This window comes from Mobula birostris, chromosome 4 (assembly GCF_030028105.1).
Source record: "Mobula birostris isolate sMobBir1 chromosome 4, sMobBir1.hap1, whole genome shotgun sequence".
Lineage (NCBI taxonomy): Eukaryota > Metazoa > Chordata > Chondrichthyes > Myliobatiformes > Myliobatidae > Mobula > Mobula birostris.
The window spans coordinates 81,500,209-81,516,599 of NC_092373.1; the positions used below are offsets into that span (position 1 = coordinate 81,500,209).

General features: G+C 39.9%; 1 protein-coding gene across 2 annotated transcripts in view; it reads left to right on the forward strand.

Moving 5' to 3' along the window:
• The window catches only part of fam168b (family with sequence similarity 168 member B), a 64,985-nt gene that overhangs the window by 34,257 nt on the left and 14,337 nt on the right, over window positions 1–16,391 (forward strand). The window contains exons 2-4 of one of the 2 annotated variants that reach the window (XM_072255650.1): window positions 11,737–11,824; window positions 12,313–12,396; window positions 13,266–13,408. In XM_072255650.1, the coding sequence (XP_072111751.1) occupies window positions 11,755–11,824; window positions 12,313–12,396; window positions 13,266–13,408 (297 nt within the window). In that variant the 5' untranslated portion in view covers window positions 11,737–11,754. The remainder of the gene's footprint in view (window positions 1–11,736; window positions 11,825–12,312; window positions 12,397–13,265; window positions 13,409–16,391) is intronic. The other variant, XM_072255651.1, reaches the window with a different exon arrangement.

A 16,391-nucleotide genomic window follows, 5' to 3' on the forward strand; every position in this document is an offset into this window, starting at 1 on the left:
TCAACCTGGAGGTTAACCTTTAGGGTATCCTGCACAAGGACTCTCATGTCCATTTGCATCTCTGCATTTTGAATTCTCTCTCCATCTAAATAATAGTCTGCTGGTTTATTTCTTCCACCAAAGTGCATGACCACACACTTTCCAACTTTGAATTTCATTTGCTGCCACTTTTCCCAATCCCCTAAACTATCTTAAGTCTCTCTGCAGGCTTTCTGTTTCCTTAACACTACCCGCTCCCACACCTATCTTTGTATCATTGGCAAATTTAGCCACAAATATATTAATCCCATAGTCTACATCTTTGACATTGTAAAAAGAAGCGGTCCAAGCATCGACCTCTATAGAACTCCACTGGTAACAGGCAGCCAGCCAGGATAGGATACCTTTATTCCCATTCTGTTTTCTGCTGATCAGCCATTGCTCCACCCATGCTAATAACTTCCCTGTAATTCCATGGGCTCTTATCTTGCTAAGTAGCCTCATGTGTGGCACCATGTCAAAGGCCTTCTGAAAATCCAAGCACACCACATCTACTGCATCTTCTTTATCTACCCTGCTTATAATTTCCAAGCAGGATTGGGGGTCATTTAGTGTTGCTCTTGTGACCGTAAAGTTCAGATTATAAAAATGAAAAATAACCATGTGACTATAATATTGGAAACTTTTTTAAGATGCTAAATTAACTTCAAAGTTTAATATTCTTTGCAGTATTAGTGACATTAATGTACTGTTTAAAGAAGATTTAAAATACCACTTAGAAAAATGCCTTCAGAAAGGGATATCACAGCCTCAGAATACAAGGACATCCCTTTAGAATAGAGATGAAGAGGAATCTCTTTAGCCAGAAGGTTGTAAATGTATGGAGTTAACTGCCTCAGTGGGCTGTGGAGGCCAAGTCATTAGGTATATTTCAAAGGTACAATTTAATGTGAGAGAAATGTATACAATATATATCCTGAAATACTTTTTCTTCACAACTATCCATGAAAACAGAGGAGTGCCCCAAAGAATGAACAACAGCGAAATGTTGGAACCCCAAAGTCCCCCCAGCTCCCCCCTCCTGTGTGTAAGCGAGCAACAATCCCCCTTCCCCCCACCGGCAAAAAAAAAGCATTGGCACTGCCACCGAGCACTCAAGCGTGAGCAAAGCAATAGCAAAGACACAGACTTGCAGTTACCCCAAAGACTTAGCGTTTCACCCAGTATTCGACATACTGTAGGACTTTTCTCACCCTAATGAAGGAGAAAGAGGTGTCTCCATTTTCCCAGTGAGCAGGGAGACATAAGAAACAACTTGCTGGTTTACGATGTTAAAAGTTCATTACGTCACTTTTTTCGAGCTCTGTGCCTGAAGATTGCAAAGGTTCTGAGTCTCCAGGCACACAGCGGATATCCGTCCCCCAAATGACACACGGGTCTCCTGTCGTGACACCGACCCTCGATCCTGCCCGCCTCCAGAGCCCCGAGATCTTTGGCTTCCGAATTCGAGCTGGATTCTTAGGCCAAGCCCTTGGCGTGCCGAACAATGGCCAGTTATGGAACCCCAAGAGTGGGTCCCATTCCCGCAAAGAATCGTAGTCAGCATCTAACTCCAGGTCAGGGTCTCCAAAAGAACCCTGATAGGAAAAAGTAAGATGGTAGTAAAACTGTTTCCAAAGATGCAAGCAAAGGAGTCGCCGTTAGGTGCCATTAACCCTCCTGAGCTCTGCCTTTTGTTTGTTTATAGCAGAAGTTGATAAGTTCTTGATTAGTAAAGGCATCAAAGGTTATGGGGAGAAGGCATGAGAGTGGGATTGCAAGGGATAATAAATCAACCATGATAGAGTAGTGAAACAGAGCTGATTGGCCTAATTCTGCTACTATTTCTTACGGTCTTAATTCATTTCAAAATACATCACAATTTGCATTCCTATTTGCACTTAACCCAGCTCAAAGCTTGTAGTAAAATAATTGTTTTTTTTGGTCATAATCTTTAACGGTTGCTTCAAAATTGACCCTGACATTTATTTCAATAATTGAAAGTGGTGCTTGTAAATATCCTTTTGAATAAGCATGTTGCTCTGGCAATACATTATCCAAATATTCAGCTTCAAATCGTGATAGTCTGAGATAACTTTATGGATTAGTGGTCCATCAGCGGTAATACAGCCATGAGATGGGGGATTAAAACTTCACTTATATTTGCCAAATTTAAATGTCTTTGTAGAAACCTATCTTGTTAACTGTACATTGAAGAGAAAGAATTTTATTGTTCTTAATCTGTATGTGGTGCATGTAAATTTTAATCCACAACAATGTGGTTGACTCTGAATTCCCCTCAAGCAGCAACTCTTTGAGAGGAAATTTAGGGTACGAATTAAACTCTTGGCATTCAAAAATCTAGTGGCATTCATATCTTGTTTATCTAAAAAGAAATTCACGAGTGCTATGGAAAGCTAAAACAAAATTATTATTGTAGGAGTTAAGAAAAATATTTTCCCAGTTTGTTAATTTTAGCACCAAAAAGGTTCAGATTATTGGAGATCATTCATCTCAGTCCCAAGGCAGTGTTTTTAAGACTCCCCAAGGTTTATGAACCGTCAACAATGCATACCAGCAGTACGTTGAAATATGATCCGTTTTTCTTGGATAAATACACTGGTAACAACAGTCAAAACTTTTCAGCATCCAGGACAAAACAGCTTGTGTGATTGGCTTCCAGTCTTCTTCCCCAATTCCTTTCATTACAGATACAAGGTAGGCACTTTCTCTCGACACTTTTCGAATTTCTTTAGAACAGGTGCAGCTGTAAGTTCCTCTTCGAGGTACTCCAGTCAGGAAATGTGTCACTGCATCATACATTTCCTATCCAATAGAACTGGGAATATGGTATTGACATGGACACAGCAGTTCAAGAAAGCAATGTCTCAGTTCTATAAAGAAAAGAAATTAAGTGAAACAAAATCATTGTATATTGTTTGCAAATACAGGTTTCCCCCGCCATCCGAAGGTAGAGTGTTCCTGTGAAACGGTTCGTAAGCAGAAATGTCGTAAAGCGAAGAAGCAATTACTCTTTGTTTATATGGGAAAATTTTGTGAGCATTCACAGACCCAAAAATAACCTACCAAATCATGCCAAATAACACACAAAATCTAAAATAACAGTAACATATAGTAAAAGCAGGAATGATATGATAAATACACAGCCTATATAAAGTAGAAATACTTTTCCACAATCATTGCGTAAACTGTTCTCCGTAGCGAAAATCTCACGCAAGCGCCTTCGGCAGAAAATCTCACGCAAGCGCTGTTGGCAAAAGCACGGCGCAAGCGCTCTCCAGTAACCTTTAAGCTATGAAGCTGCCAAATCATACCAAACAACACGTAAAAGTACACAGCTGATATAAAATAGAAATAATGTATGTACAGTGTAGTATTACTTACCGGGATCGGGAAGACAGCGCCGAGCACACGGATGATGGTGTGTTAGACTGAGTCGTCGCAGGTTGGGTGGTGCAGTGGCCCCCACCCTCCAGGCCGCTGAGCGATACATTGCCGTGAAGCATGCAGGGGTGCAGCGGTAGCTGGGAGGCATCCAGCACATCTTTAAGAAAAAAGCCAAAACAAACATGCTAATTAATTAGGTGCCGCCCGGCACATAATTGTCGGCCCAGATCAGTGCCGATTTCGGATTGCGTCATCTCTGATCTGGGCCGACAATTACGTGTTGGCGGCACCTAATTAGCATGTTTATTTCGGCTTTTTCTTAAAGGTGTACTGTGTGCCTCCCGGCTACCGTTGCATTCTCCGCAAATTGGAATCTGTCCGTGGCCTTGGGGTTGGGGTGGTGGGACACTGGGGTGTCATCTCGTCGTCTGTTTCCATTAGAGCAGGCAGCTCATCTTCTCCTATGACTACTCGCCTCGATGTCGAAGGTCGAGGTTCATCGTCTGCTGTGGCTGATGTGGAAGGCTTGCTTGACAGCTGAGCCTCGCGCACTTTTTCTATCACACAGTTCTTTGTAAGGACTCAAACCATCCTGCAAACATCCCCTAAACCGATGTACCCTTTCAAAATTAAAGTCGTACTTTATCATTACTCATTCGGTTTCGATTGTTATCCTTTCCTCTTCCAATTGCATCAGCTCTTCATCTATCAGTTCTTGGTCATGGGATGCCAAAACCTCTTCAGCATCATGTTCATCAGCTTCCACAAGCCAAACTCACTTTGTCCTTACTTCATTTACCACGATCGAAACGCTTTATTATGTCTAGTTTTACGCTAAGTGTAACACCCTTACGAGCTCTTTTAAGCTTTTCTGATACCATAGAACTCATCTTGCAAACGGCGGCTCACAGGCACGTGTTAATGCAATGCCGTTCCGAATCCGGGGGAGAGCGGCTGCTCGGGGCGCGCTCTGCCTTTTATCGGGTGCTGCTTTTTTTTTCGTAACAGTGAAAATACCTTCTGAAAGCGAAAACAGGGTACTAATGTAGGTCTTTCGTAACAGTGAAGTTTCGTAAAGCGAACGTTTGAAAAGCGGGGAACACCTGTAGTTAATCATGTATTACAGGTTTGATCCTAACTTTTGAGTATTTATAAACACCAGAATTCCTAGGACTTTCAAAAGAAATGTACAAGTCTGACCAGAAATGTGCAAGCTAGCTGAGCATGATTCTGCTGAAAAATAGTATTTCTATATTCATACCTAAAAGCTCACATGTTAATTTTTTATCAATCATTAAAATTAAAATAGGCAGTTTACTTTAGTCATTCTATTTTGTAAAGAATCTTCTTGGCCAAGATCTAAAAAAAGTATTTAATTGAGACAGCAAAGTTGTTTAATTTGGAACTGCCTTGATCTAGCTTTGGTAATTGGAAAGGAAAGTGTAAAACAGAAATTCCAGAATCTGAGACTAATAATTTGTATTTATTCAGCATTGCAATAGATGTGGATATCCAGATCTAAGTATTTTAAGACAGAATCAGGTTTAATATCACCTATATATCATGTCATGAAATTTGTTAGCTTTACAACAGCAGTACATTGCAATGCATGATATATAGAAAAAAAGAATTACAGTAAAATACATATTAAATCAGTAGTGTAAAAACAGAAATAGAAAACTAGTGAGATAGTGGTCATGGGTTCAATATCCATTCAAAAATTGGATGGCAAAGAGGAAGAAGCTATTCTTAAATCATTGTGTGTGCCTTCAGGCTTCTGTACCTCCTTCCTGATGGTAACAATGAGAAAAAGGCATGTCTTGGTTGATGGGGGTCCTTAATGATGGACCTTTTTAAGGCACTGCTCCTTGAAGATGTCTTGAATACTATGGAGGCTAGTACCCATGAAAGACCTGACTAATTTTATAACACTCAGCAGCTTGCATCGATCCTGCAGAGTAGTTCTTCTCCACCCCCCTCACCCCACCCCATACCAGATGGTGATATAGCCAATTAGAATGTTCTCCATGGTCCATCTGTAGAAGCTTGCTAGTGTTTTAGGTGACATACCAAATCTCCTCAAACTCCTGATGAAATATAGCTGCTGTCTTGCCTTCTTTGTAGCTGCATTGATATGTTGGAGCCAGGTTAGGTCTTCAGAGATACTAAGGAACAGTGAAATTGCTCACTCTCTCCACTTCTGATCCCTCTGAGGACTGGTGTGTGTTCTTACCCTTTCTGAAGTCCACAATCAGCTCTTTGGTCTTATTGACGCTGAGTGCAAGGTTGTTGCTGTGATTCCACTCAACTAGCTGGTATACCTCACACCTGTACACCCACTTGTCTCCATCTGCGATTCTGCCAGCAATGGTTGTATCGTCAACAAATTTATAGATGGCATTTGAGCTGTGCCCAGCCACACAGTCATGGGTATATAGAGAGTAGAGTAGAGTATAGGAAGTGTCACACAAAAGCCAATCTTCTTGCTTCTCTTTTTCCCTGTACCATGTTAAGGGTGAATTGTTTTGTTTAAATTTTTATTTAAAGATGCACCTTGCTGTTAAATTATTGTTAAATTATTGCTGCAACATAGCAGTTGTATTTGCAGGATTTTGAGTAAGACTGGGAGATGAGTGAATTTCTTTAATGTACTATACATCCTTCAATGCTTTGCATGGAATGGGCTATAACATCATATTGTAATTTAAGTTTACCTTTCGTAATTTTTATTTGTGATTTCATTGACACAAGTAAATAAAATTGTGCAGAGAAGGAGTATTAAGTTCCCTTGCTGTTTTCATTTTGGGAAGCTTTTTTAAGCCCATGGCCTTCTTGTCTGAGGGATATATCATACATAAACTGTGTTTTGGTGTTACTTTGCTACAGTGGACAGTTCCTTTGTTTCTGTGTATATGACCACCATGTTTGTACGTTAAAACTTAGTGCCTCTAGCTATGCTTCATTATAATATTTACCTGTATTCATATTGTTTTATGAATTCTGTCATTTGCAAATGGGCCTTTTGGATGTCATTTAAATCCAAGTTATATGGAGTTAATATTCTGAGAGCAAAGGTGTGCCTTTCTGTGAAGTGGTAAAATGAGCTGGTGGTTTGTTTTCTCATTATTTCAAATCTGGGATTGATCTTCAATGACGTGGCATCAGTTTTGTTGGACTATTTTAATCTCTCAATTGGATTTATTAAAAAGAAGACATCAGAGAGTAAGGAATTTGCTCGACGATAATCGTCTAAAGAAAATTGACATACTCTGCATTTTTTTAAATATCTTGCCTTTGAAATCTGTTTAAAATGTTTGTAAAAATTGTCATATTTTTAAAAGAAAATTCAAAGCCATTGTACCCAGTTTCTTAAATCTAATATAATTTTCTCAAAATCATCTGAGTTCATCTGCTGTGAATGTTGATCTGTTGAAAAGACAGTGACCTCTGCTTACATTAATTCTGTTTCACATGAATTCTGAAATTATTTAAACATTTTCTCTGAACTAGCCTCTTTCTACCACTGCTGCCACATCAGCCCTCCCCACCCTAACTAGTCGTTCAATATTCTGTTTCAGTTTGAATTGAAATTCTACAAAAACCATTTGAGACTAAGGCGCAAAGGTTAATTTATTATCAAAGTGTTCAACACTGAAATTCTTAAATTCTCCGGGTAGCCATGAGACCAAGAAAGAAAAGAAAGGCAGCATGGTCATCAGCCTCCAAATCCTACCCCCCCACAAAAAAAAACTGAACAAAATAGACCAGGCACATTAACCCTCAAATCCCCCTCCTCGCACAAAAAAATGAGAAGATCGTGCAAAAAAACAGAGTATAAAAACTGTAAGACTGAAAAATTGAATCTGTGGTTCAAAGTCCACATCCCAAACACAGGGAAAAGAAAACCTGGACAGTACTCTCTGGGCCAGAATGCAGCAGCAGGCTTTCCCTCTGCAGTTCAGAACAACCAATTAAAAGATAGGCACCTGGTGCTCATCTTCCGCACTTGTTTCAATGCTTCAATCTCCCTTGTTGCTTTAATCAGTGCAGAATGTGAGCTTTAATCAGCGAAATGGGGCCACGTATTGGCTTGCGCACCGTCCTGCAGCATGCCTGCTACGAGGTTCATGTGTACTGCTTCCTGGAGTCCTTTCGGAGACTGCAGAGCACAGGAACACCCAAACGATCTCCAGACTTACACACACTTCTTGATGTTTCAATTGCCCTTGTTGCTTTAATCGGTGAAATGCGATCAAAGATTGGCTCGTGCACCGTCCTGCAGTCTTCATGCCACAAAGTTTGCTCATGCTGCCAAGTGAAAAAGCTGGTTTCATGATCTATCCAGAAGATGTTGACTAAAAGAGTATTGTATGCAGGTGCTATCTTGACTGGACTAATTGGAATCTTAAATGTTGGTCCATCTTAATGATTGGTAGAGATTATTTTTGGAAAATAGGTCTTCTATGGAAGCTAAATTGGTGTTTCTTACAAAATAACTAAAATGAGCCAAAATGCCAGCATACGCAAGTCCTGATGAAGGGTCATGGCCTGAAATGTTGGCTCTTTATTTCACTTCATAGATGTTACCTGACCTTTTGAGTTCCTCCAGCATTTTGTGTATGTTACTTGGATTTGCAGCGTATGTAGAATCTCTTGTAATTAAGTTTGTTGATGTGGTTTGCTAGCTCTTCTGAATTCCAAATCGGGTAGAATTGAAACAAATCTTGTGTGAAGAATTCTCTGAAAAATTTAGTACTCTCCTGGGGGTGCTTTAACTAAAAGGAAATATGGTAAGAAAAAGCTTTGCTTACAGTAACTGGAATAATCTGGTCCAGCCAACATATATGAGAACTTCAAAGAAGCCTTGGAGTACAAGGGAATACTATAGAATACAGTCACAGCTTGATTTGAAGGTTCTGTACCACATAGTCATTTGTCTTCAAATCAACTGTACCAGTCTGGTTTTAATTTATAAAAATCTGTTTTTGTACGAACCAGTCATTGGTGTAATGGTTCTGTAATCCCAGTGAAGTGACACCATTGATAACACACTCCCGGGTGTGTGTTATAGCTGGTGAACATTGAGGTCAACTGTAGAGGTTTTCAGTGTTGATCTGTTACAATACAAAATCTGAAACTTGATAAAATTTGGCAGCAAAGTCATTTTGGCTCTTGATAAGGAATTGTTTTGCCACTGAAAAAATTTCACACAGTATTGGACTTTGCACACTACTTCCTGTAAGCAATTCCTGCTTACAATGAAAAACACAGCTTTATTCTCGGAAGTTTTAAGTTTGGCTAAAAAAGACATTTTGTTTAAAAAAACAGTAGGGAATCAAGGGTATTGTTATTCGCCATATACATTTACTTGTATTAGGAATTTGCCTTGTTGGTGTGGACATAACATGCGACCTTAAACAACATTCAACAATTGTAAGGAATTCTATAAGAAAATAATTTTAGAGGTTAAAGGACTGATATGGACTAAAAAGCGTAAATGCCAGCAATTATTTACAATGTAATCAGCATTATTAAAAAATTATCTATGTACAGTGCAGTCATGGGATAATAGATGGAGAGGGGCCTTGGGGAGGAGGGGCCAACTATAGTAGTTGATCAGATTAATTGCCTGGGGGAAATAACTTTTAAGATGGCATGAAGTTTTTGTTTTAATAGCCCTTTAGTGCTTTCCAGAAGGACCTTTCTGGAAAAGACTGTTTGCAGGGTAGATAGTGTCCAGAATGACTTTTTATGCCCACTTTTTAAAATCCTGGACACATGCAAGTCCTGCAATGATGGTAGACTGCAGCCAATGTCCTTTTCTGCCAACCTGACATTTCACTGTAGTTTCCATATATTGTGAAAGGATGCTGTAACAAACCAAACAGTAATAGCTGATGTGCGGATGCTCTCAATGATGGCAGTGTAGAACTACACCATTATGTTCTGGAAAAGATGGGATTTTACCAACTGCCACAAGAAGTACGTCCTCTGCTGAGCTTTCTTGTTAATAAAGGAGTATTGGTTCTCCCAAATGAAGTCCTGTGAAATATTAATGCCCAGGAACCTGAATGTTGAAACAATACTCGCGGTAGTTGATGATGAGTAGATGGTGAGGAGACACACTTATCCTAAAGTTGATATGCATCTCCATGGTTTTAGACAATAGGTGCAGGAGTAGGCCATTCAGCCCTTTGAGCCAGCATCACCATTCACTGTGATCATGGCTGATCATCCACAGTCAGTATCCAGTTCCTGCCTTATCCCCATAACCCTTGATTCCGCTATCTTTAAGAGCTCTATCCATCTCTTTCTTGAGAGCATCCAGAGACTTGGCCTCCACTGCCTTCTGGGGCAAAGCATTCCACATATCCACCACTCTCTGGGTGAAAAAGTTTTTCCTCATCTCCTGGTGGTGGACCTGAGGAGGGCTAAGGCACCGGTGACCCCTGCTTCCATCCAGGGGGTCGGTGTGGACATGGTGGAGGATTACAAATATCTGGGGATACGAATTGACAATAAACTGGACAGGTCAAAGAACACAGAGGCTGTCTACAAGAAGGATCAGAGCCGTCTCTACTTCCTGAGGAGACTGAGGTCCTTTTACATCTGCCGGACGATGCTGAGGATGTTCTACGAGTCTGTGGTGGCTAGTGCGATCATGTTTCCTGTTGTGTGCTGGAGCAGCAGGCTGAGGGTAGCAGACACCAACAGAATCAATAAACTCCTTCGTAAGGCCAGTGATGTTGTGGGGATGGAACTGGACTCTCTGACAGTGGTGTCTCAAAAGAGGATGCTGTTCAAGTTGCATGCCATCTTGGACAATGTCTCCCATCCACTACATAATGTACTGGGTGGGCACAGGAGTACATTCAACCAGAGACTCATTCCACCGAGATGCAACACTGAGCGTCGTAGGAAGTCATTCCTGTCTGTGGCCATCAAACTTTACAACTCCTCCCTTGGAGGGTCAGACACCCTGAGCCAATAGGCTGGTCCTGGACTTATTTCCATCTGGCATAATTTACATGTTATTATTTGATTATTTATGGTTTTGTATTGCTATATTTATACTTTATTCTTGGTTGGTGCAACTGTATCGAAACCCAATTTCCCCCGGGATCAATAAAGTATGACTACGACTATGACTAAATGGCCTACCCCTTATTCTTAAACTGTGGCCTCTGGTTCTGGACTCACCCATCAGCGGGAACATGCTTCCTGCCTCCAGCGTGTCCAATCCCTTAATAATCTTATATGTTTCAATAAGATCCCCTCTCAGCCTTCTAAATTCCAGAGTATACAAGCCCAGTTGCTCCAATCTTTCAACATATGATAGTCCCATCATCCCGGGAATTAACCTTGTGAACCTATGTTGCACTCCCTCAATAGCAAGAATGTCCTTCCTCAGATTTGGAGACCAAAACTGTACACAGTACTCCAGGTGTGGACTCCCCAGGGCCCTGTGCAGCTGCAGAAGGACCTCTTTGCTCTTATACTCAATTCCCCTTCTTATGAAGGCCAGCATGCCATTAGCTTTCTTCACTGCCTGCTGTACCTGCATGCTTGCTTTCAGTGACTGATGTACAAGAACACCTAGATCTCGTTGTACTTCCCCTTTTCCTAACTTGACTCCATTTAGATAATCTGCCTTCCTGTTCTTACCACCAAAGTGGATAACCTCACATATATCCACATTAAACTGTATCTGCCATGCATCCGCCCACTCACCCAGCCTGTCCAAGTCACCCTGCATTCTCATAACATCCTCCTCACATTTCACACTGCCACCCAGCTTTGTGTCATCTGCAAATTTGCTAATGTTACTTTTAGTCCCTTCATCTAAATCATTAATGTATATTGTAAACAGCTGCGGTCCCAGCACTGAACCCTACAGTACCCCACTGGTCACCGCCTGCCATTCCGAAAAGGACCCGTTAACCGCTACTCTTTGTTTTCTGTCAGCCAGCCAATTTTCAATCCATGTCAGTACTCTGCCCCCAATACCATGTGCCCTAATTTTGTCCATTAATCTCCTATGTTTTGAGGGCATGCAGCTCCAAGTTATTGTGGTTGCACCAGGACAATACTGATAAGGAGAATATTTATTTAGAGATACAGAATAGTAATGGCCCTTCTGGCCCAAAAAGCCTGCAATGCTGAATTACACCTATGTGCCCAATTAACCTACTACCTGTACGTCTTTGGAATGTGAATGAAAATCGGAGTAAACCCCCACAATCACGGGGAGAACATATAAGCTTACAGACAGTGACAGGAAATATACTTAATATATTTTCTGTTCCACAGCTCCTGAGAATAAAAACCATGAACCCAGTCTATAGTTCAGGTGCTTCAGGGGTTCCATATGCGAATCCAAAAGGAATTGGATATCCAGGTAAACAATTAGTTTAATTTGCTAAGTTAAGAAAAAGTACTCATTTGTTGTGTGGAAGGTGGCACCAAAGGGAAGGAGTGAAAAGTCACAGATAAAATCAGCATGAAGATTTGATGTTTAACTGCAGGAGCTCTAAATTTCATTTCATTCAGTGAAACGCTTGAACTGTATATTTCTTGAGAATAGAATGAAGTTTGTTTCTTTGATTTGTACCATTTGATAGTCATGTTTAGTGAGTCATTGACTTTGATTTCCACTTAAGTTTCATTACTTCACCTTGTCATCAGCAATGAGAATGCTAATTGATCATTGAAGTGATTGGAGAGAGAAGCTGAAAATAATTTTTAACTATTGGAAGTGATTCTCAGAAGTATGGTTGCAATTTGTGCCATGGGTTAATGAGTAATAAATTTTGTTTTTACTTTTGACTGTTATATTTTTAAACTGCTTTGGATTAATTTGTCCGTTTGATCTTTCCTTGAACAAAGCAGGTTTTCCGGTTGGTTATGCAGCAGCTGCTCCTGCCTTTACTCCTACTGTGTATGCTGGTACAAACCCAGCCTTCCCAACAGGTAATGCACCTTGTTAATCATTACATGTAATCCGTGATCAGCAAAGATAACTGTTTACCCATGTGGCAAATGTCTGGTTCAGAAGGTGCCCAGTTATTCTAATGTGTTTATTAGGACTGAAACTCAATGATACAATATGCCTTTTTTCTTTTTGTTGGTTTTAAAGAGTGGAGTGATAAGAAATACAATGTGTACTTACGCACCAAGTAAAGCTTAGAGATAAGAGTTCCTTTTATTTTCCTTTAACATTTAATTTAATAAATATAGAAGAGCGTAATTGTGGTAAAGAACTTCCCTACAGGATTGAATGTGTATCAGTAATTATACCTCATTCAACTAAAGAAGAATCAGCATAGGCTCAAGCTAATCAACTTTTCCTCATAAAGTAACTCCTTCATCCTAAGAATAAATTTAGTGAATCCTCAATTGGCTACCTCCAGTGAAAGTATATCCCTCCCCCATAAGGAGATCTCAGTTGGATTGTATTCATATGATCCCACCAAAGTCCTGTACAATGGAAGCAGTACTTATTTGCTGAAGGCTGTTTCCCAGTTGTGATATTCTCAACTCTGTTTAATAGAAGGAAGACTTTTCTGGTGTATACTCAAACTCCTTTGCAACAAAGCCAGTCATTCCATTTGCCTTATTGTTTGCTGTTTCTCACTCCGAGCTTTCATTCAGATATTGTGAAACTAGAATTGGCATTTTAATAGCTAATATTATGATTATGTATCATCCTTAGTTTGCAGTGAAATATTTGCTAGAAGAGCTTTTCTGCTATTTCACCAGCACTTTGCATCATCTTGGAATGACTTGGGCATCCCTGATTAATGGTCGTTCTACCATTCTTGGATTCTGCTTTATTTCAGGTTATACACCGGGCACACCTTATAAAGTCTCATGTTCTCCGACCAGTGGAGCTGTACCACCCTACTCCTCTTCTCCCAACCCATACCAGGCAGCTGTATATCCAGTTCGAAGTGCCTATCCACAACAGAATCCTTATGCACAGGTTTGAAATAGAAGTTTGTCTCACGAACCTATTGAAATTAAAATGTTTGATGGTCTGCTATTCGATTAAGTGTGACTAGTGATTCTTCTATAATTTAATGGGCCAAAGGTCTTGTTGCAGAGCTCGCAATCAATTTGTATTTTGTATTGCAGATAACTTTGAATTTCAGCTGTATAAATCCTGGCCTAAGATGTTTGTTTTCAGCTGTTTGGACTGCAGATCAAAGCATCATAGAATTGTTTGTGCTTCCCTGATGCTTCTGACAGTTTTAGAATCTTTGTTTCTGGTTATGCATCAAGCATTATTTTCTGAAGCACTTTTCCACAACAGGATTTCAGAAATACAGAATATTTTATCTGGATTTAATATTAAATTAATTTCTTCCACATAACCGGATTTACATTTGGAAATGACTTCTTTTTTTGTTCATCGTTAAAATTTGTACTAAATCATATGGCATCAGTAAAGTATCTTTGTCAAATCTGTACAAACACAGACCTATTGTGATGTTGGCGCATTTTATGTTGGATCTTGTATTGTCAACCAATTGCATTTTCAATGTTGGGTGATCAGCCAGCATTTATTCGAATGCTTCAAGATGAACCATGTGCTTGAAGGCATAGAATGTATTTAATGTGTTTTTAAAGTAATTTGCTGTGAGATGGCTGAATGGTAGGTGTCATTATTCCCACTGGAGTATGATGTAGAAAATTAAGCTTTTGCAAACGCTGAATTTCCAGAATTAGCTAGTATGTTGAGATAATAATCCAACCATGAGTTAAAGAATGATCCAACTTAGAAGAAGCATAAAATATATAGTATTACAAACACGAGAAAAATCTGCAGATGCTGGAAATCCAAAGCAACACACACAAAATATTGGAGGAACTCAGCGGGTAAGGCAGCACATTTGAGAAAGGGTAATCAGTTAACGTTTTGGTCCTGATGAAGGGTCTCAGCCCAAACCGTTGACTATTACTGTTTCCCATAGATGCTGTTTGACCTGTTGTGTTCCTCCAGCATTTTGTGTGTTGAATAAAATATATAGGTTATATCCCAGCAGAAGGAAGCCCTCAATTTCTCTACAATTTTTTTCAAGCAATCTGTTTTTGTGTTTTACCCCATGGGAAGTTTCTTATATAGAATGGACTATAATATAATAAACAGATTTGGATGGGAAAAAGACCTTATGCTTTTTAAGTGATATGCAGGATCATGATTGAAGAGATCATGTCTGTTGTCTTTGAATTTGATTTTTTTTGTCCTAATCCTTGAATTTACTGCTGAACTGTGATGGAGGAAACTGTTGGTATGTGTGCTGTGCCTATGCTCATACTTTGCCATAATGCAAAATAGATGGAAGTCAATTTAGTAGCACAAACTGTATCACCTTGCCATAATCAAATGATTTTTAACCTGGATTTATCCCGAGTATGACATTAAACACTGGATTACAAAAAAATGCAGAGGAAATTCTCCAGAATATTTGTTGCTATCTTTTAGTCCTGGTCAAATGTAGAATGTGTGGTTAATGAAATCAGATTTAGAATCATATCTGCCACTCTAAATTATTTTGATGATTGAACCAAGAAGGAAATATTCCTTTCTGTTGTTAAAGAACCGTAACAATCTTAAGATGTAAAAGCTTTTTCAGGTATGTTAAAAATAAAAGAGAAATGAGAGTGGATATGGGACCGCTAGAAAATGAGACAGGAGAAATAATAACAGGGGACAAGGAGATGGCTGCTGAACTAATTGAGTTTTTTGCTGAAGTCTTCACTGTGGAAGACAGTAGCAATATGCCTGATATTGTAGTGTGTGAAGAGAAGTGGGTGCAGTTACTGTTTCAAGAGCGAAGTTGCTCAAAAAGTTGAAAGACCTGAGGGTACATAAGTCACCCGGACCAGATGAACTGTACCTCGGGTTCTGAAAGAGGTAGTGTTAGAGATTGTGGTGGCATTAGAAATGATCTTTCAAAAATCATTGGATTCTGGCAGAGGACTAGCAAATTGCAAATGTTACTCCACTCTAAGAAAGGAGGAAGGCAGCAGAAAGGAAATTATAGACCAGTTAGCCTGACCTCAGTGGTTGGGAAGATGTTAGAGTCAATTGTTAAGACTGAGGTGATGGAGTACCTGGTGACACAGGGCAAGACAGTGCAAAGTCAGCATGATCTCCTTCAGGGAAAAGCATGCCTGAAAACCTGTTGGAATTTTTTGAAGAGATTACAAATAGGATAGATAAAGGGGATGCAGTGGATGTTGTGTATTTGGATTTTCAGAAGGCCTTTGACGAGGTGCCATACATGAGGCTGCTTACCAAGTTAAGAGCCCATGGTATTACAGGAAAGTTACTAAGATAGTTAGAGCATTGTCTGATTGGTAGGAAGCAGTAAATGGGAATAAGAGGATCCTTTTTTGGTTGGCTGCCAGTGACTAGTGGTGTTCTGCAGGGGTCGCTGTTGGGACCACTTCTTTTTATGCTATATATACATGATTTAGATGATGGAATAGATGGCCTTGTTGCCAAGTTTGCAGATGATATGAAGATTGGTGGAGGGGCAAGTAGTGTCGAGGAAACAGGTAGGCTGCAGAAGGACTTAAACAGATTAGGAGAATGGACAAGAAAGTGGCAACTGAAATAGTGTTGGAAAATGGATGGTCATGCACTTTGGTAGTAGAAATAAATGATTGGACTATTTTCTAAGCAAGGGGAAAATTGAGGAATCTGAGATGCAGAGGGACTTGGGAGTTCTTGTGCAGAACACCCTAAAGGTTAACTTGCAGGTTGAGTTGGTGAGGAAGACAAATGTCATTTTCATTTCAAGAGGTCTAGAAAACAAGAGCAAGGATTTAATGCTGAGGATTTATAAGGCACTGGTGAGGCTTCACCTTGAGTACTGTGAACAGTTTTGGGCCCCTCATCCTTAGAAAAGATGTGCTGGCATTGGAGACGGTCCAAAGGAGGTTCACAAGGATGATTC